The 21,693-nt window shown below is 54.8% G+C and overlaps 1 protein-coding gene across 3 annotated transcripts in view; it reads left to right on the forward strand.

The window, feature by feature from the left end:
• Window positions 1-8,817: 8,817 nt before the first annotated feature.
• Window positions 8,818-21,693, forward strand: part of SOGA1 (suppressor of glucose, autophagy associated 1) — a 72,912-nt gene continuing 60,036 nt past the window's right edge. For all 3 annotated transcript variants that reach the window (XR_005016649.1, XM_036827515.1, XM_036827516.1), the window contains exon 1: window positions 8,818-9,759. Coding sequence is in view for 2 of the 3 variants with exons in the window: in XM_036827515.1 (XP_036683410.1) it covers window positions 9,085-9,759 (675 nt within the window). In the remaining variant the exon portion in view is untranslated. The remainder of the gene's footprint in view (window positions 9,760-21,693) is intronic.

Genomic DNA, 21,693 nt, shown 5'->3' on the forward strand with positions numbered 1-21,693 from the left:
ATGAAGAGTGGCCCCTGCTCGCCACAACTGGAGAAAGCCCTCGCACAGAAACGAAGACCCAACACAGCAAAAAAAAAATAAATAAAAAAAAAAAAAAATAAATAAAAAAAAAAAAAAAAACCTGCACCCTGCACCCCCTGTACTGGAAGCACGGAGTTCCAACCACTGGACCACCAGGGCAGTCCTCATTCACACATTCTTGATAAATGTTCCAACATGGCTTCCCAGTGCTTAAGGCTGATCCATGTCCAGATATCTTTCAGGAATCTCAGGACAATATATTTCTGATCGTCATGTTTTACACCCTTAAATTGCAGATAAGGAAACTGCCACTCAGAAAGTAGAAGGGACTAACCACAGCCACGTGATAGAATAACACAGTCATTAAGAGCACAGACTCTGGAGTCAGGGAGTTTAATTCCTGGTTTTTGCCACTTCCTTGCTGTGTGACCTTGGGCAAGTTACTTAACATCCTTGTGCTTCCGTCTCCCTATCTGTAAAATACTAATACCTATCTACCTGATAGGGCTGTTGTAAGAGTAAATGAAGATAATGCCTGAAGAACTAGGATGCTGAGCCAGGCCTCCATCTTCCTGTTCACAGTTCCTGGTGTTTGGTGAGCACTGGACAAATGACAGTGCTATGGCTACCCACCCCCCCCACATTGCCCCTTTGAGAGATTCAGGGCTCAAGTCCCTGACAAATGGCCACTCAGTCTCCACCTGGGCACCTCTGGGACAGAGAGTCACTCAGTCACTTGCAGGGGTGAGTAGCTCAGTGGAGAAGGGAAAGGCAGGAACCGTGGAAGAACGTACTCACCCTGCCGAGTCTCAGCCTCAGGTGACCTCCTCCAGCCTGTCCAGCCGGATGGCTTCCCTAGTGCATCCCCTGGTTCCCACAGAGAAGGGGCCACTTCCAGAACTGACCCTGTCCACCTGGCGGTCTGTACAAAGCAGCTTTAGCTCTGCACCCTGGTCCCCCAGCGGGCAGCTGGCACCTCTGCCCCAGCCGGGCTCCAGCCCTCCTCCCAGCTCTTATACCTGCCCAGAGGGTGGCAGGCCTTGGCCCCGAGCCTGCTCCGGTTCCAGCTGGAAAGGCCTGGCAGTCATTGTCGTCCATCAGGAACTCAAATCCCACAAATAAGACCTTGTCACCTCAGGCCCCCAGCTCTGCCACCACCAGCCCAAAGAGGTGGGGTTTACTCAGCTCCTTGGCTCTAACCTGGAGCCTCTCACCCACAGCTACTAGGTGCCACATGGTGCCTGAAGCCCATCACATAAAGCGCTTCCTTAAGGGGTGCAAGTGTCCAGGAAAGGGTCCTTCCGTGGGGTCCCCACCAATCACCCTGTGCTGCAGGGGAGGCCCGGGGCTGGGAGGCGAGGGGAGGCAGCCCTGCTGGTTTCCCACTCTCACATGGGGTGCTGATTCTTTCCTCATTGGCCTGTCGTGCCATGGGGTGACATCATGTCCAGGAAGCCCAGCGTCTGGCATACAGTAGGCAAACTGTCAGTGGGGTACTTCTCTATCCCTGGCTCATAGGGGGACTTCAGTGAATGCTGTTGTTGAAACACAGAACCTTAAATTTGGAAGGGGCTTCAGCCAGTCCCAGAACAAGCGGCCTCCACCCAGGGCAGAAACTCCTGAAAAAATATGCCCACCAAGGGTCCCCCAGCGTGTTGGGTGGGTAAGCCCACTCTCTCGGGTGGCTCACTCCATCTTCACAGACCTGAAAGAGACCCCCTCCTGCTGACCTTGGTGGAAAAGACTCGGGTTCCCAGATCCTCTCCCCATGACCAGGTCTCCTGGAGCAATGCCCGCTCCGGGAAGGTGGGATACCAAAAGGACTTGTATTATGGGGAAAACATTCAAGTGAGGAGCCCTGTTGCCACCTCAAACATGGTTGTTGCTATATGTGTTTGAGCTGTCAACAGCTCGGGGGTCACACGTCTGGCCTTCCCTGCTCTCAGGGCCCCTCTCCCAAATCTATTTCTTCCACGCTCAATTCCTGAACCTTTGGGCACTTTGGGAGGCCAGTGAGATGTGCCTTGTTGTCCCATTCTTTATCCTCAACTCTAGGAATGTGACCTGGCAGGAAAGCCAGTTGCCATGTAATTGGCCCCTAAAAAGCTTCCACGATGAGATTCTAGGCACCAGAGTGTTGAATGTCCCAGCTCTGCCTTGCAGCCTGTCTTGTCCTTTCTCCACCAGACCACAGGCCGCCTCTTTGAGAACTGCATCAGTCACAGCCAGGAAACAATTTCAATGTCCAGTAGAAGGGGAAAAGTTTAAGCGACCCATGGAATATCCCCTCTGTGGATTATTTCTAAGTATTAAAAGTGATGTTTGCCAAGAGTTCATAAATGCACAGGGAAATGCTTCTGCTACTCTGTAAAGTGAAAAAAGCCGGATATAAAACTGGATATGCGGCACAGTTTCAGCTCTGTGGTTTGCTGAGTCGACTGGCTTCACTCTGACCCTCGGATGGGTGCATGACATACCCCTTCACACATCCTGGGAGGTCTGATTTCTTCTCTGCTCGCTGTGACAGACGGTCTTTGCCCTCCTCACACAAGCTCCACGCCTTTGGTTCCTCACTCAGCCGGCAACTTTATTCTTCACTGAGAAAACAGAAGCCATCAGTCACTCCCTCAGCTTCCCGACAGACCCACCTGCATCTCACCCATCTCTTCCGCCTTCCCTCCAGGACAACGGAGGAAGGGCCCCTGCTGCTTTCGAAAGCCGGTCCCCTGGGCCTCCCTGGCTCTGTCGCTCTCCGCTTCTCCTGCCCGGCTTCTCTCGGCCTCACCCATCTCTCGCTTGCCCCTCTCGACACAGCCGTCCCCTCCACGGCTGCTCCCTCCTCTTCTCCCTACACTCCACCTCTACCTCTTCTTCACTCTTCAACCCCCGGCCTTTGGCATCTGTCCCTACCACGCCTGCTCTTGCAAGGTCCCCAGCAGCAGCTTCCGTGTCGCCCTAGGAAGGGGACGCTGCTCTCATCTTCCTCCAGCTCCTATGCCGCTTGACACAGCGATTCTCCCTGACGACACGCTGTCTTCATTTCCCTCCTCCCTCATCAGCCACTCCCTCTCTGTCTTTTGTGGCTGGCTTCTCCTCTCTTAACCACTTTCTAGAACCAGGAATTCTCCTTTTTTTTTTTCAATTTTCTACCTTATGAAAGAAATAATATATGGATACGGTTTTATTTAAGAAGATTCAAACAATTCATGATAGATGTTTTGGGAGCAATTATTGAAGGCCCTCTTCATCTGTCCTCTCCCAATCTCATCCACTCCTGGAGGTAACAGCTATCAATCTTTTTTTTTTTTGAATTTTTAAATTTTATTTTATTTTTTATTTTTTAAATTGAAGTATACTTGATTACAACATTATATAAGTTACAGGTGTACAGAATAGTGATTCACAATTTTTAAAGGTTATACTCCATTTATAGTTATTATAAAATATTGGCTATATTCCCTGTATTGTACAATATGTCCTTGTAGCTTATTTTATACAGAATAGTTTGTACCTCATACTCCCCTACCCCTATGTTGCCCCTCCCTCCTTCCCTCTCCCCACTGGTAACCACTAGTTGGTTCTCTGTATCTGTGATAGAACCAGGAATTCTTTTTTATTTTATTTATTTTCAATATTTTATTTTATTTTATTTTTTTATACAGCAGGTTCTTATTAGTTATCTATTTTATACATATTAGTGTATATATGTCAATCCCAATCTCCCAGTTCATCCCACCACCACACCCCCGCCCGCTTTCCCCCCTTGGTGTCCATACATTTGTTCTCTACATTTGTGTCTCTACTTCTGCCTTGCAGACCGGTTCATCTGTACCATTTTTCTAGATCCCACATACATGTGTTAATATACGATATTTGTTTTTCTCTTTCTGACTTACTTCACTCTGTATGACAGGCTCTAGGTCCATCCATGTCTCTACAAATGACCCAATTTTGTAGAACCAGGAATTCTTAACTTCCTGGTTTTTCTTCTCTCTGTAGACCCTCTCTCTATGTGACCCTATCTGGTCTCATGGATTTAAATATTGTTTAAATGCGGATGACTCTTCATGACTCCGGACCAACTGCTACCCTGGGCTCCACACTCATAGGTCTCTTACCTATATGACTTGGATGTCTGCACAGACATCTCAAACTGATCGGGTCCAGAAAGAACTCTCCATTTCCCCCTCTAAACCTGGTCTCTCTACCCCCGACCACATTTAAGCTGTTTTCCCTGTCTTGTTAAATGGCACCGTCACTCATCCTGTAACGAAAGCCAGTAACCTGGGAGTTGAACTTGACTTCATTTCTCTGATCCCTCACCTCCAACCAAGCGTGTCTAACTCTTCAAAGCTCCAGAACAGATCTCAAAACTACCCCTCTTCTTCCCTCTCCACTGCCTCCACCCTCATCCAAGCCACCGTTACCTCTCAGAGGCTGGTTCAATAATAGGCCCTTTACCCATCTTCTAGCATCTTCTTGCCATCAGCTAGAGTGATCTATTTAAAGCACAAATTAGATTACATCTCACCCCTGCTTACTCCCAAGTCCCCAGTGGCTTGTCACTGCATCAACAATAAAGCCCCGGGCTTCCCCGGTGGTGCAGTGGTTAAGAATCTGCCTGCCAATGCAGGGTACATGGGTTCGAGCCCTGGTCCAGGAAGATCCCACATGCCGCAGAGCAACTAAGCCCGTGTGCCCCAACTACTGAGCCTGCACTCTAGAGCCCATGAGCCACAACTACTGAGCCCGCGTGCCACAACTACTGAAGCCCGCGCACTTAGAGCCCGTGCTCTGCAAGAGGAGAAGCCACCGCAATGAGAAGCCCACGTGCTGCAACGAAGAGTAGCCCCCGCTCGCCGCAACTAGAGAAAGCCGCATAGCAACGAAGCCTCAATGCAGCCAAAAATAAATAAATTAAAAAAATATATATATAAGATATTTTAAAAACAAACAAACAAACAAACAATAAAGCCCTGCCCAGGGCTGCTGTGGCTCCCACCATCCAGTCCTGCTCTGTCTTGTCCTTCTTCTATTACCCATCAAGTGCCGGTCACTCTGACCTTCTTACTTCCTTGAACATCTATCAAGCTTGTTCCTCCTTCAGCCTTTGCCCTTGCTGTTCTCTCTGCCTGGCATTCTCTTATTCTGGCTCATTTAAACTGACTAACTCAGTTTAAATGTCACCTCCTAAGAGAGGCCTCCCTGACTACCCTATTTAAAGCAGGTTCTGGGACTTCCCTGGTGGCCCAGTGGTTAAGAATCCATGCTTCCACTGCAGAGGGCATGGGTTCGAACCCTGGTCAGGGAACTAAGATCCTTCCCGCATGCCACGTGGTGCGGCCAAAAACAGCAACAACAACAACAAAAGCAGGTTTCCCTACTAATTCTTCTAATTCTCCTTCAGCCAGTGGTTTGTATAAGGAACAGAACCTTTATTTTTTTTAAAAAAAAAATCACCTCCTTTTTGGAGCCTTCCTACTCTCCATTCAGTTTCCATCATGTTGGTCAATTTAGCCACTTGAATGGGAGAACATAAACTGTTTTTCCACTGGGTGATCAGCATCTTCATTTCGTACAATCTGATATATAATTCTTAGAATCATTTAACACTTCCTGCCTTCTGGAGTAGAGCTTTATATGGCACACACTGTGTGCCTGAGCTGGACACCACCCAACGGTGCAGCACAACAGGCTCTGAAGCTGGATGGCCCTGGGTTCCAATCAACCCCAGCCCTGACGCTTCCAAGCTGTGTGACTTTGAACAAGCATTCCAGTTATCCATTGCTGCGTAACAAACTACCCCCTAAATTAGTGGCTTAGAACAACAATATTTTGCAGTTTGGGACAGCTCATTTCTGCTCCACTTGGCATCAGCTGGGGCAGCTCCAAGGCTGGGGGCTGAATCATCTGAAAGTTCCTTCTCTCACATGTCCGGGGCTTAGCGGGGACTGGAGCTGGAGTTGTTGGCTGGAGCACCTTCACGTGGCCTCTGCACGAGGCCTGGGTTTCCTCCCAACATGGTGGCTGCGTCCCAAGGGAGAGTGGATTGAGAGAGAGAGAGACAGAGAGACAGAGACTGAGAGACACAGAGAAACAGAGGCAGAGAGAAATTGAGCTGTAAGAGCCATATTGCCTTTTATGACCTAGCTTCCCACTGTTGCTTTTGCCATTCTCTATTGGTTGAGGCAGTTACAAAAGTCTGCTCAGGTTCAAGGAGAGGGAACATAGACCACGTCACTCAACTGGAAGAGTGTCACTGCCACACTGTAAAAAAGAATAATTGGGATGAGCTATATATTGCTGAGCCTGTCTTTGGAAAATATAATCAGCCACAAGAAGTTCCTAACCTTTCTGAGATCCTCTGCTGAAGTGTTGAGCACAGAGCCTGGCATGAGTGCCCAGGGCTCAGGAAACCCCAGGTGGCCTCCCCACCTGCATGGAGCCAATTCTGGGCCCCTGGCTAGTCTTACTCCTTTTGCTGTTTCCCTGGTGTGACCTGAGTCCAGAGCCCCACCTTGACCCAAGCCCTGGGCCCCTCCCCACCAGGGCCTTGCTGCTCCCCAGGCTCTTCCGGGGCCGCAGTGTAGATTCATGGCTCCCCAAATCCAAAGACCTTCAAAGCAGGAATGGCCATCAGCCCCCTGCTCAGCCATGAGTGTTGGGACCCAGACAGGGTTTGTGGTAGAGCCAGGACTCGGGCCCAGGCCCACATGGGGAGATCCAGGCCACCGCTGGTGTGGCCCTGGGTGTGTCAGGAGTGGCTGAGCAGCCTGCTCTATGTAGCATGTCCCCTGCCGGGATTCCCACCATCCAACATCTCCAAGCCCACGTTCTGCATAGATGGAGAAACTGAAGTTCAGAGAGGGTAAACAATTTCCGAGAGCCACACAGCATCTCTCTGTGCCAGGCCAGAACCAGTCTACTAGAAACGGGGACATCAGAGCTAGAAGGACCCTGTCATCTGTTACATCAGACTAAACCAAGTGGGGTCTTCTGAGGCCCGGGAAGCAGGAGGGCTTACCCTGGCCCTTGCCCCTGTGAAATGCCATGCCATCCTGTTTGTGGTGAGTCTTTTGTGGCTCATCTCCTCCCTTTACTGTGTGCTCCATGAGGTCAGGAACTCACCATTGACAAGTCCACCACTGTGTCCCTCAGGGTCCCACCTGGTGCCTGTGGACTGGGTGAGTGGACAGTCAGTGGGGGCAGGGGAGCAGGTGCCTTGCCAGGACGGGGGTGGAAATGCCCCTGAAGAAGTGTTTGCAGAGAACCTGCTGAGTGGCCCTGCTCCTTACCTGGCTCCGTGGGGGGCACCCAGAGGAAGGATCCGAGGATAGAGGGGGCACTTACACACCTAGACACACCTAGATGGGGATGAAGCCGTGCCTCACCGGGAGAGGGCATACCCCGGGAGTGTATTCACCGCTGCGGGGCAGGTGGCACAGAAACAGAGTGGACCTGGGCCAGCTGTGCGTCAAGGGCAGGAGGAGGTGAAGCAACAGGTTTGGGGGAAGAGGAAGAGGAGGGAAAGAGAGAAATGGAAAAGAAAGGAGGAAAGGGGGAGAAGGAGGAGGAAAAGGAAAGGAAGGGGAATAGAGGGAGGAAGAAGAGGCTGCAGACCGGTAAACACCAGCCTTGCCCCCCACGCCCGCCAGGGGGTGCTACCCTGAGAGTGAGCGCCTGCCCGCCGGGCAGCCAAAGGACTTCAAGCGGCTCTGCCCAGCAGCGGCTCGGTGGCGATAGGGAGTAGCAGCGAGGAGCGGGGGCGGGGAAGACGTGACAGACACAAGGGAAAATCAACAACACAGGAGCACAGTTCTGGAAGGAAAGAAACGACACCCACCAGAGCCGGGACTCCGGGGTTATCCGGAGTTGTTCCTGTGGGGGACGTGTGGGGATCAGGGCAACCGTGTCCAGCTCGGACCAGCCCCCACGGGAGCCAAAACCTATTCCCAAAGCATCCGCTGGTCTGACTCCTGAGAACGGGTCGCCTCCATTTTAGCCCTGCAGAACCTGAGACCGGGGTCAGGGGAGGAGGGAGTATGCCTGGGATCACAAGCCGGTCACGGCGTGCAGAGCCGGGCATGCACCCAGGGCCCGACGCTCCCCACGACTGTGAGAGGGAAGCCAAGCCAGAAGATGCGGAGCACGCCCTGGAGGCGCGAGGTCTGGCTTCCATCCCGGCTCTGCCGCTAACCGTGGGCTGATCGCCTGTCTTCCCTAGGCTTCAGTTTACCCATCTGTACATTGGGATAATCGGTCTTGCTCTGCGAGGTTCAGGGGGGCGGAGTTCGCGCACGCTCTGCACAGCCTCGAGGGGCGAGGTGCTCGGCGTGTATATGGATGCTGGCTCCCGCGATCTGAGGTCCACCCGGCCTCTACCTAGGAGTCCCCCCTCTCGCCGCTCGCGCGACCCCTGCGCGGACGAGGGGAGCAGGGTCGCCTCCGCCGGGTGCGTTCCCCAGGCCAGCAGGGGAGGGGGCGGCGGCGGAGTGGAGGGGAAGGGAGCCCGGGCCACGGCAGCCCCGGCCCGCCTGACCCTCGAGGGGGTCGCTGTTGCTTCGCAGATCCCTCCCTCGCTCGCTGCCTGTGTCCCTCCCTGCCGCTCCCGCCGCGTCCGCCTTTTGTTCGCGGAGCCGCGCGCCCCCGAGCCGAGGCGGCGGGGCGGGGAGCTGGCGGGGCTGCGCGGGGGGCTGGCCGCGCCGGGCGGAGCCGGGGCCCGGGCCACAGCCGGACTCGGAGCCCGAGAGAGCGATCGGCGTGCAGGCAGCCGGGGCCCGGGCGCGCTCCGGGGGCGCGGCGAGGCCGAAGGGGCGGGCGCCGGGCGGAGCCGGAGCCGGAGCCGGGGCGCCTGGAGGCGATCGGGCCGCTCTCTCCGAGCCCAGGGCAGCGGAGAGACCGTGCGGCGGGGGGTCGGGGCCAGAGCGCAGCCGGGGGGCTGAGGTGGGCCGAGAGGAGCCGCGGCCCCAGCGGCCGGAGGGGCGCCAGGAGCCTCCCACGGGGCGCGGAGGCCGGGCGGGCCCGGGCCATGCGCGCCGCTCGCTGAGGCCGAGGGAGGCCGCGATGGAGGTGCCGGCGGGGGAGTCCCCGGCTCGGGGCTGCGGCCCCCCGCCCGCTCCCGCTCCGGAGAGGAAGAAGAGCCACCGCGCGCCGTCGCCGGCCCGGCCCAAGGACGTGGCCGGCTGGTCGCTGGCCAAGGGCCGCCGCGGCCCAGGCCCGGGCGCAGCCGCCGCCTGCAGCGCCGCGTCCTCGGCGCGGCCCGACAAGAAGGGGCGTGCGGTGGCGTCCGGGGCGCGGGGCTCAGGGACCCGGGTGGCCGGTGTCCGCACCGGGGTCCGCGCCAAGGGCCGTCCGCGTCCGGGGACCGGGCCGCGACCGCCGCCACCGCCGCCCAGCCTCACCGACAGCAGCTCGGAGGTGTCGGACTGCGCGTCGGAGGAGGCGCGCCTGCTGGGCCTGGAGCTGGCGCTGAGCAGCGACGCCGAGTCAGCGGCCGGGGGCCCGGGGGGCGCCCGCACCGGGCAGCCGTCCCAGCCCGCGCCGTCCGCACAACAGCCTCCGCGGCCCCCCGCCTCCCCCGAGGAGCCGTCGGTGGCCGCGTCGTCGGTGGGGAGCAGCCGCCTGCCACTCAGTGCCTCGCTCGCCTTCTCCGACCTCACCGAGGAGATGCTGGACTGCGGGCCCGGCGGCTTCGTGCGAGAGCTGGAGGAGCTGCGCTCAGAAAACGACTATCTCAAGGTGAGGGCGCTGGTGCGGGAAAGGGAGGCCGCGGGGAGGCGCGGGTGTCAAGCCCCACCGGCCTGAGGCACCAGCCGGCCCGCTGTCCCCACCGCACGAGCTGGGAAAGGGGCCTAAACCCTCAGGGGCTCCCTCACATCCCGCTTCCCATTGTATCTGGGACACCTCCTGAGGAAGGAACCTGGAAGAGGAGACTGCCCAAAGGACCCTGATTTGGGAAGGGGGGCTTGAGAAAAGTACTTTGGAGGATGCCTAGATGCGGTACTTGGGATGGGGGTGGGTACTTAGTGAGGGGCTGGACCTCTGATTCAGCTGCTTAGAGCCTCCACCCCCAAGCCAGAGGCCAGGCCTTTGGCGGCTCTCCTTTCTGGGACAGGCACTGGTGTGCCGTGCTGCCAGGGAGACCTGTGGCCATCCCCTGCCAAGGAGAGGCCAGAACACCATCCTGAGTCTTTACCCAGGGCTTTCCTGGCTCAGGCCTGTCCCTGCCTGCCTTTCAGGGCGGGTCCGGTTTGAAAGCATTGACATCTGGGAACATCCCCTTGGCTAGAGTCCGACTTCCGCCCTAACGGTCCCGCAGCCTGGGAGGATGATGTCGTGGGAGAACCGGTTCAGAGGCAGCTTCCTAAATCCCAGGGTATTATCTTCTGCCCAGTTTGGGACAGGCCCTGTACACACAGCAGCTGCATTGGTGCCCCACGGCAGTGCCCATCTCCTTCCCGTGTTCCCAGTGAGAGGAGGGAGACTGACATCTGAAAGGGGCCTTTCCTTTGGCTGGGGGTGGTGGGGACCTGAGAGCTTCCCCGGGAGAGCAGGCTTGGCCTTCACGCTTTCGGTGGACATAAGCACCTGCTGGGTGCAGGCCAGGCTCTGTCTGCCCGCTGCCTGGCACCGAGGCAGCTTTAGGGACAGCCCAGCCCTGTGTGTCGATATTGGCCTGGGAAGCTTCATGGGTTTCCTGCCGCCACTGGCTGGGGCATGGTTTGGAAGAGGCTGAAATGTACCTACTTTTATTAGTTGATGTCCTGGCACAATACCCAGAGCACCCCTGGCCAAGAGCCACCGAGTTCACGGCACTCGGCTAGTTTATGTCTGCCCAGCAACACTTAGCTTTGCACTGTAGCTCTTCTGGCCAAAAGGGTTTCTCTCTCATTAGAGTTTGTAAGGTCTTACTTAACTGTGTCTCCCCTCCCTATTTTCCCCAGCATCTGCTATCCAGCGTACGTTTAGTAACTGTTGTAGAATAGAAGGACAGGGTCTGTCTGAATCAGAATAATCTACCCCTTTAGCCTCTAACCTCTCCTCAGGCCAGGGCTTAGTTTTCTCACCTGTTAATTGGGAGGGTAAGCCTTCCTAAAGACCCCATTCGCTGTTGACAATCAGGGGTTCAGTCAGCTCCTATAGTATTCAAAAGCCAGTGGTGAGGAGAAGACAAGTGGAGGGTGGGTAAGAGGAGGGAGACAAGCCAGAAGGAGGCCTGGCCCTGCCCAGTTGGTGCTCTGAGCTGCTTCCAGCACTCCTTGCCTGAGCTGCTCTAAACTCGGACCCCGAGCTCCTCACTCCTGCCTCCTGGCCCCAACTGCTCCCCCTGGCAAGGGAAGATGGGCCATAGAGCTTTGCTTTAGGGTCTCACGCACCCACCCCTGTGGGCTCCTGTTCATTCCAGGAAGTCAGCAGGCAGAGCTCTGGAGTCCCTGTGAGCCACCCATGACTGTTAAGATGGAAAATAGTTCCAGAAGGTTGGGGATTGAGCCTAAGATCTCACAGGGGCTAGGGCCAGGCTGGGGACCTCCCACTGCCTGGGTCAGGGTGCAGCCTCAATTTCCCCCATTCATGCAGTGTTTCTGGCTTCACGTGCAGGCCTTAGGCCACTGTTAGATCTGGGGTCTGTGCCTTCCTGGCTGTGTGATCTTGGGCCAGTTACTTAATGTCTCTGGACCTCAGTTTCCTTGTTGTATAAAGGGATATCACACATCTTCCAGCCTTAAGGGTTAAATGAGTTATGTGTGCAAACACCACTAGAGCGCCTGGCATGTAGCGAGCCTCAGATGAGGGTAATCTCCATCACTGCTATTCTCAAGTGGTATGTGACACATTTCCGTGGGCGCTTATCATGTTCTCTTGTGGACTCCATGGGGGCAGAATAGATCCTCCTCCCCACCTGAAGCAGTCCCAGCCCCTCGTTCATTCATTCACCAACTACTGATTTAAGGCCTACTGTGTACCAGACACTAGCGCAGATCTGAGGATACAGCCATGGGAGAGGATGAAGTGTCTGTTTTCATGGAGCTGTTCGTCTAGTGGGGGAGACTGAGATTAAACAATAGTCATACACTACGTCACAGTACAGATCGTGATAAGGGTGGGGAGGGACACAGTGTGCCGAGAGCACATGAAGCTGGGGCTAGGGGTGCTAAGGGAGGCCAGGGGCTGAAGGATGAGATGGAGCCAGCTGAATAAGAAGCTGGAGTAAGACCATTCCAGGCCAAGGGAAGTAGGAAAAAGCTCGTGGATTTCGAGGATCAGTGCGAAGGCTGGAGAGAGGAAGGAGATTGGATGGAGAGGTGAGCAGGACCAGATTGTGCGGTTACCACTGTGTATACATGGGTCAGTCCCTGAACTTCTGTCCAGCTGCCAGCCTCACAGATGCAAGATGAAAATCTAGAGGCCATGGATGTGGGCCATAGATGCAGAGGCTATTACAGGAGGTGTTGTTTTGTTCATTCTACAGATGGGTAAACTGTGGCCACAGCGGGGAGGGGACTTGTTCCAGGTCCCAGAGCCAGTTCTCCAGGCAGCCAGGCTTGGAGTAAGAGTACCTTGTATTCTTGACGTGTTTCCTGCCCCTCTGGGCCACTTTGCTTCTAAGATGCAGGATCTGAGTTACCAGGAGAAGGACTTCAGATCCCCAGTGTGTTCCCAGCAGGCCTCGTGCTGCCTTGGGTTGAGTCCCACTGAGTCCAGTGGGGCCCTGCTTGAGCTCACCTCCCAGCTGGTGGGCGGCACTGGGAACCATCAACTGGGGAAGACCTTGCGGGTGACGGCAGATCTCCTGTGGCATGAGGCTTACTCTGGGGCCCGAGTGGAAAAAGTGGAAATGGGGCAGCTCTCTCTCAGTGAGACGATAGAAGGAGCTGCTACAGAGAAGGGAGTGAGCTTGCTGTCCGTTGAGTTATTCAGAGTTATTCAACCTTGCATGTTGGATAAAGACATGGGGTTTGTGGAAAGCAGCTGGTAAACGACACAAAATGTGGTGGTTGTGATTACTTGAGGAGGATATTTATGTGGAGGCTGTAGTTGAGTTGCCTGACCTCAGCCAAGGAAGTCTGCAGGTTATTAACTTTTAAGGTTCCAGGATTCTAAGAGACAGCTTTGGCTGCAGGGCAGACACATGGACTGTCTGACCTTCAAAACCCTGGTGGTCTGAAGTCTTCCATCTCCCCATCACCACTAACTGTTGCCCATGCATCTTTTGAGGACATGCTGGGAACCCACCTGGTGTGGATGGAAGAATCTGAGCGTTGGAGCCCAAAGACCTGGTCTAGAGACCTGACTCTGCCATTTACTGTGTGGCCATGAGCAAGTCACTTGGCCTCTCTGAGCTCTTTTTTTTTTTTTTTTTTTCCATCTATAAAATGAAGATGATGGAACCTGCCTGGGCAACTTCATAGGATTGTTTTCAGGAATCAGGGAGGTGTGAATAGATAAGACATTTTGCAAGCAGTGAAATCCCTCATCTTTTAGGGAATTGTTATTATTGTTAGCCAATGAGCAGATAGGATGTCAAAGCCTTCATTCTTGAGGGAGCTGGGAGAAGCCAGGAGGGGGGATCCCCCTAGCTTTAGGATGTTGATAAATCAGGAACTGCTCCGAGGAGGACAGGAAGGAGTGATCACATTCCATGCTGTGTGGGCTTCATGAAGCGAGGCCTCCCCACCTCCTTGGAGGTTCTACATGTGAGTGTTTGAAGTGTAACCAATCTAGATGTCAGCCAGAAGGGCCCAGAGGAAGCATCTAATTCCCCTCCAGTTCCCATTATACAGTTGGGTAAATGGAGGCTCCTGGTCACACAGCCAGGATTCCAAACCTGGTTGGTCGAACTCTGGGTCCTGTTCTTTCTACAGTCCGACTGGAGCATGAGCTTGTGGTTGCTAACAACGTGTCTAGTCTGGGACATAGGTTGTTGAGAGGAATTCTGTTGTGTGCAGGGCTCCAGGCTAAGACTTGTTGGCACCAAGTAGAGAATGACATCTGCTGGGGCCGAGAACCTGGAGCCTGCCCGCGGTGTGTGGGGGACATGTGCCTGCGTGTGTGTACATGAATATGTACCCTGCACCAGTAGAAAGTGTGATTGGGACCAGGGATCTGAGGTCTTGGAGGAAGTGGTGGGGGTTTGGATCAAGACTTAAGGGTTAGATAATGGTTGGGTTGGAATCCAGAGTGCTGGAATGTTAGAGCTGGCCAGGAGACCCCCAGACCACTGATCTCCGGCCTTCTGTGGTTCTTGCTCACAAATGCTATCAACTATTAGATCATTTCCAGTGTGCCAGGCTCTGGGTTAAGTAAGTCCTTTACTCCTCACAGCAATCCTGTGTGGAGGGTTCTGATATCAGACCCATTTGACAGATGAGGAAACCGAGAGGTTATGTAATGTGCCCAAGATTGCACAGCTGATGTACTTGGGAACCTCACTAGACAACCCCAAGGAGCTCCCTTCCCCAGTCTCTCTTCCACCCTCTCCCATGCAGGAGGCAGCTTGTGCCTCCAAGTTTCCCAGAGCAGGGTTCTTGTCTGGTTTTGCCAGTTATAAGCTGTGTGACTCTGGGTGAGATTCTCAGTCTTTCAGAGTCTGTTTTTCCTTCTGAAAAATGGGCGATAAGCATGCCTGCCCCAGGGTCATGGGGACCCTTTTCTGAGTGATGATATAGATCTAGTGCACAGTAAATGTTAGTGCCTGTCCTGGTTGTCACCATTCCCATACCTGCTTCTCCAGACATTCATTCATTCATTCATTCAACACATATTTTCCAAGTGCCTCCTAGGTACCAGGCCCTGTGCCAGGTGTCTGGGGCAGTAACCCACAAGTCGTGAAGCTCTCAGTTCCTGGGAGCTGTAGGGGGAGGACTCCAGTATATCTGTCACTGTGGGGGGGAGAGGAGTGGTCACCATGGTCAGCAAAGCTCCTGGCTAGTCCCTGCCGTGAGTCCCAGCCCTCCCTGTGGCAGCTGAGAGGTGGCCTGAAGGAAGCTGCTCTGAGAACTGGGTCTTTAAGGATCCTCAGCTGGTCGCCTGTCATGGGGGGAGGGGGCAGCTCCGGCGAGATGGAGAATGAGCTGCAGAAGGTGAGACGGCTGCTGCTGAGGCCTTAGGGGGACCACGAAGCTACCAGGGCTCCCAGCATTCCTTACAGAGGGGTTTGGCCTGTGTCCCTGGGCACACTCTTTCTTGCACACACAAACACATGTACACATATTCACAGCGTGTGCTCAGAGATCCGCGACCACTCACACATGTCTCACATACACATCCAGGGACATGCTTGTGCTGTCTGTTTGCAGAAGCACGCCTCCAGACTTATTAGGGAGGAGACCGGCTCAGAGAAGTACACAAACCCATGCAAGATACACCACCTCCTGTCTCATCACACCCGCAGTTATCAAACAGACACAACAGAGACTCACACCATCTAGGAGACTGCTGGCTCAGAAACACACACTTACACACCCCCAGACACACTTGGCCATGTCCCAGAGATGGACACACCCTGGAGACACCATCAGACATATCAGAAGCACACGTGTGTATGCGGGCGCACACACAAACCCACCCAGAGTCATTACACACAGGTGCTCGCATCCGTGGAGATCCACAGATACGCCCCTGCCAAGCGGGCTCAGACACAGCTCATCACCCAGCCACCCACGCTGCCTCTTCCACAAAGAGAGCAAGCAGCAGAGGTCCTTGCACGCCCGGGGCTCATAGACACACACCCAAGAGACACACGTGAGCAAGACATGTAGCTATGTACATAGAAGCAGGACACGAGCACAGAGCACTCAGATGTCAGACCTGTAGCATTTGCTAACAGGAGCCAAGGACCCACAGACCAGGTTACCCAGACACACACACACACACAAACTGGCTGTGACATTTCAGCTACACAGAAACACAGGAAATCCTGGCCCGTGTCTCCCTGGAGCTCATGTGTACAAACTACTGTTTTCAGCTCCTCCATGAGGCTTCCTTCCACTAGGCTGCTGGGAACAGTGAGGAGTGTGGCAGAGGCTTGATTTTGCAGTCTTCTGGATCTGGGGGTCCTAGGAGCCTGGCTGGGGCTGAGTGGTATGTAGGCAGATAACGGGCTGGCAGGTCACCAAGGTGGAGAAGATGCACCAAAGGCCCTCAGGCCCCGGACACCCAGCACTTGGGCCTGGGCCCAATAAGCTGAGTGAAATGGAGCAATTGTCAGGCCTGCCAGCGCCCAGGGGCAACTCCCTTCTAATTTCCTCGGAATTTCCTGCTTGCCCTCATCTCCCGCCTCCTCCCTCCTCCCCCTTTGCTGGGGACTGTGGAGGACCATGCCACTGCCATCCCTAAAGGGTGCCTGATTCTGCCTGGGAAAAGGAGGCCAGGATAGAGAAGGTTGGAGGACATGTGAGCACTCAGAGGAGGGACCTGGAAGACTTCCTGGAGGAGGAGGCATTAGAGTTGAGGAGTTAGCCTTGAATGACTGCCTCTGTGTCCAGCTGCTGGGACCGTGCCTGGCACATCGTAGGGACTCAATAAATATTTGTTGCATGGTGAATGAAAGGCAGTGATCAGGGGTCTGCAGGTGGGCTGCAGGCCGGCTGCAGGCTTAAAACAGAAGAGCTGGAGGGAGTTGTGGGAGGGGGCAGTGGTGAGGGAGAGGCTGGGAAGGGGAGTTGGGCCTGCTGGGGAAGGGCACTGAATGCCGAACTGAGCTGAGGCATTGTGAACACCTTGCTGGGAGGGGGCCGTGTTGACCTATAGCAGAGCTAGGAGCTGCCTCCTTTCCATGTCTGTAGCACCGGACACAAGGCCCCAGGGCCTCTCGGGAGGGAGGTGGACAAATTCCACCTTTGGGATCAGGTCTGGGACCAAACCTTGCTTTGTCACCGCCTCCCTGTACATGAACCCCATGTGCAAGGCCCCCTCATCAAGCCTCAGTCTTCCTATCTGTAAAATGGGAACTTAATCCCTTTCTTGCAGAGCACTTGGGAGGATTAGTATTCAAGTATATGGCACATCCAGCACTGTCCTGGTCACAGGGGAAGGGAGGGAGCCCCATGTCCTGTGTAGCCTCTGGGGCAGAGAGAGTTCCGCAGGGGAGGGGCTTGGCTAAGTTCTAAGCAGAGGCCTGACCAGCAGCCAAGCTTATTACTAAGGTCATTGCCCCGGGTGCCCCATAGGCGTGACCTCATCTGCAGTCACATTCTCTTCCTTCTGGTGCCAGAAGGAACTTGGAGCTGGGGTGAGGAAAGAGCTAGAGACTCTGGGGTGTTCTGGGCCAGGCTGGCCCTGGCATTCACTGGAGACCCACAGGTCAGCAGATGGCACTGGCCTCCCTGAGGAATGGCAGGGAGTCAGAGAAGGTGGGAGCAGCAGGCCAGCCTTTCCCTTCTCTGGGGTCCAAGGTGGTGAAGAGCACTGTGGTCTAGAGCCGAGCCCACCTGGGCTTGAATCCTGGTTCTGCCTTTTCCTCTATGAGCTTTGCCTTTATAAGCCTCAGTCTCTTCATCTGTAAAATGGGGATGCTGATCCTGCTTTGCTGATGGAGGGTTGCCTTTGGGGTCCCACATTCTAAGACTGGGGTGAATAATCTCCCATTGCCTGCACCGCAAAGAGAAGCTCGGGCTCCAATAGAAAACTGTTTGGGTCCTGTGGCTAGGCTGGACCAGTTAAACATCTTTCGCCTGGTTTTGCCCCCAGATCCACATGGGATCTTCTGGGTCAGTTGCATCAGCCTCTACCCTCCACACCCATCCTGGGCCCTGCCCAAGTACCTGGGTGGCCTGTGTGGTCCTGCCTTTCTCAGCCTCACCTCACCCCTGCTTCACCCAAGTTCTGAGTGCTCCATGCACCCCAAGCCTCTATCCCTGAATTCTTCCCACTGCGGGGGCCTTTGTACTGTAGTTCCCTCCCGCCTCCCTTGGTTTCCTCCTCCACCTTCATGTGTTCAGCTCCAGGCCAGGCTCCTGTGTTAGACACGTAGGGGCTTCCTATAGGCTCCTTTGGGGCATTTACCTCTACAGTAATTAGATTATTAATGGGATAATTACAGGTTTCACTCCAGCCCCTCCCCCTGTGTGCTCTGCATGAGGGCAGGGATCTTACCAGGGTGGGACTTAACCCCTTCCTTTCACACAAGTGTAAGTAAACTGAGGCTCAGAGAGGTTAAAGGGCTTGCCAAAGGTCACACAGCCTACAAGTGGCAAGAGGCAGAAGGACTGGGGTCTCGTGATGCTCTTTGCTCAGAGATTTGGCTGTAGCCCAGAAGCCCTTTGGGGGATGTTTTAAACACATCCAGATCCAAAAGCTGCCTTCCTTCCTGTCAACAGAGAAAGGACAGGAGGGACACTGTCAGGTGTCCCCGCTGTGAGTGCCCCCCAGAGGCATCAGGGACTGTGGAGGTCTCCCTGCTCTGGCGCGTGAGGCCTGGAATGGGGCAGTGACAAGCCAGGCCTGGCCTTGGTGGGCAGTGGTCTCTGGGCATCTCCTCCCTGCCCACCCCCTCCACGCACGCACACACACACACAGCTCCCCACCAGAGAGAGTGTCTGTGGTCTCATGCGCAGAGCTGTGCCACATCTGGGAGGCTCACTCCTGATTGCCTTTGGAGCCTTCATCTTCCTGAGCCTCTGTTTGCTTATCTGTAAAATGGGCATAAAGTAATAGCACTTTCCTCAAAGGGACTGTCATTGAGATAACAGACATTCATTCAGAGCTCAGCCCGGTGTCTGGCACATGGTAAATCCTTGTAAATGTTAGCTATTATGATTCTCACTATTGTCCCATTATAGAGACTGTCTAGTCTAGTTTACTAGAGCTCAAATTGGAGTCAAATCCTGGCTGTGCCATTGAACTGTGAGTTTGAGTTGACCTTTCTGACCTCAGTTCCTCACCAGTCAGTGGGGTGGCTGGGGATACAGTGAGATAGTATGTGCTACCTGGCACATGCCTGGCACGGGGGGAGTGCTCAGCGAGCTCAGTGCCTGTTACTGTTTATTGCTGTCTGAGAGGTAAGTTCAGGACCTGTCTTCCCTCATGACCCTGTGGGTCACTGGGACCAGGCAGCCTCCATGCCAGTGGGAGGGGGCATTGTGTAGCATGGCTGTGCCTGTCTGGGATCCTGGCCCTCCTCTTCCAGGACCTTTGACCCTGACTCCCCTAAAACTAGAGCTGAGCCTCCAGGCAAGGAGGCTAAGCTGGGAGGCGGGAGCCCAGAGTCCCTCCCTGCTTGACTCTGTTCAGTCTGGGGGACTATGGGGTTGTCCCCAGTCCCTCTCTAGGCTCAGTGTCCCTGCTTATGAAGGGATGGAGTCTCTGGGTTCCCCTCCGCCTGCTGCTACTCCCACAGTCTTGGCTTTTGAGCTGGGAGGGAAGTGGAGCTCTGCAGAGCCTTCTGCCCTCCTTGGGGTCCAAGTGTGAAGATCTCATCTGGAGCCTTGACAGACCCTGGAGGACAGGCAGAAGGGACAGCAGATGGCTGCCCTGGCCTCTCGGGGGGCTGGCATGCCGCCCTTGTGGCCACTGCTGGCCCAAACTGCAGGTCAGCCCTTCCGGGCTAGGGTGAGTGGCCCGGGCCAGAGCCAGGGTGGCAGATGGGCAGGCAGCCTGGGCTTTGGCCTGAGGGAGGGACCGTGGGGGGCAGGGTGGTGTGGGAGAAGGCGGGCCAGGCAGAGGCTCCCGCAGAGTGAAGGTTCTGGGTCCCTTAGCTCAGCAGTCATTCTTCCTGGGTCTATTGCCCATTGGTGGGTTGGGTCCCTAGAACCTGGGCAGGAGGTGATAAATTTGGGTAAGGTTTGAAATTGGGCAGGGACGCAGTTGGGCTGGGACCTGTGATACGCTCCTTGAAAGAAACACAGGGTTGAGATGGACACAATGGGCTTAGAAGGGTCTGGAAGGCTTCTCTGAGGAGGTGACATTTAATTGGAGGCTTCAAGTAGGACGGGGAGCCGGTAGTGGGAGATGCAGGGGAGGGGAATCCAGGCAGAGGCTTAGAGGTAGGACAGGCAAGATGTCTTCTGGATGCTGGGAGAAGACCCGAGTGGCTAGAGTGTAGCCAACAAGAGGAGGAATGGGGAGAGATGAAGATGGACAGGTAGGCGGGATCAGGCTTCTGTTTTGCTTTCAGGTCCGGTGATTTACATACCATAAAATGAGTTTTGACAAATGCACACAGCTCTGTTAACCACCACCACAATCAAGACAGAACCATCGACCCCCAAAATTCCCCCGTGTCCCTTTGTAGTCAGTTCCTCCCTCCTCCCCCAGCCCCTGGCAACCACTGATCTCTTTTCTGTCCCTATAGTCTTGCCTGTTCCAGAGTGTCATGGAAATGGCTTAATACAGTACGTAGCCAACGGAGTCTGACTTCCTTCACTTAGTATAATGCATTTGGGCTCCAACCACGTGGTTGTGGTATTGCATTTCCTTCCTTTTTATTGCTGAGTAGTATTCCATTATATGGATGTACCACTGTTTAGCCATTCACCAGTTGAGGGACATTTAGGTTGTTTCCAGATTTTGGCGATCATTGGAGGGTTTTAAACAGGAGAGTAGCAGTTTACAAAAAATCACTCCATGTACTAAGTGAGGAACAGATTAGTGGGGAGCAGACTGACCATCATGGGGACTAAATCCAGTGATTTGGTGATGAATCTGGCCCACCATAGTTACTCACTAATTGTTCATACAAAACGGCTGTGCTCTGAGGTAGCCAGGGAGGCTTCTTGGTGGAGGTGGCATTTGAGGTGGAGCAGTGAGGAGGTGGGAGACAGATGCAGAATGGAAGGAGACCCAGGCAGTGCAGAGTCCCTGTCAGAGCTGGGTGGGCTGAGACCCCGGCTCCCTGCTCCCGACCCAACCTTAGTATCCCAGGGTTTCTAGAATGTGTTGTGCAGGGCCCAGATCAGAGTTCCTTGGGGACGCTGGGTGAACAGGCCCCTCCCAGGGTCCACCCTAGCCCTGTGGGGGCTGATTCTTTTGGGTGGGAGTTGGCCAGGGGACCTCTGCGCTGGAACAGTCTCTTCCTTGGTGGCTGGTAAGAGGCTGCCTCCTCGTGCCTTCAGGAGCCTCCTGTCCCCCTGGTTCCTTCCCTGTCCCCTGTGGGCCAGCTGGGAGCTGTTGCTGAGGCTCACCCACCCATTGCTGCTTGCTGTGTTTCTGCAGAGGGGCTTCGTGTTTGGTCACTTTCACCTCCAGCCCCATGGGTCGGGAGACCTTCTCACCATCTGCTTTTCCAGACCAGTTCCATCAGACCCAGGCATCTGGAGTCACTGCGAGTGTTCCAGTAGCCCCACATCTCACCCCCCCTTCTGTCCTCATTGTGCAGAGATTAATCATCTTACATTCCTGTAGGTTTCCTGCAGAAAGCATTCTTTCCTGGAACATTTTATTTTGCTTTGGCCGCACCGAACACCTTGCAGGAGCTTAGTTCCCCCACCTGGGATCGAACCTGGGTCCACAGCAGTGGAAGCACCGAGTCCTAACCACTGGACCGCCAGGGAATTCCCTGGAACATTTTATTTATTAATTTATTTATTTAAACTTTATTTTTATTTATTTATTTTGACTGCGTTAGGCCTTTGTTGCCGCATGCGGGCTTTCCTCTAGCTGTGGCGAGCGGGGGCTACTCTTCGTTGCGGTGCGCGGGCTTCTCATTGCGGGGGCTTCTCTTGTTGCAGAGCACGG

Source organism: Balaenoptera musculus, chromosome 15 (assembly GCF_009873245.2).
Source record: "Balaenoptera musculus isolate JJ_BM4_2016_0621 chromosome 15, mBalMus1.pri.v3, whole genome shotgun sequence".
NCBI classification, from domain to species: Eukaryota; Metazoa; Chordata; class Mammalia; order Artiodactyla; family Balaenopteridae; genus Balaenoptera; species Balaenoptera musculus.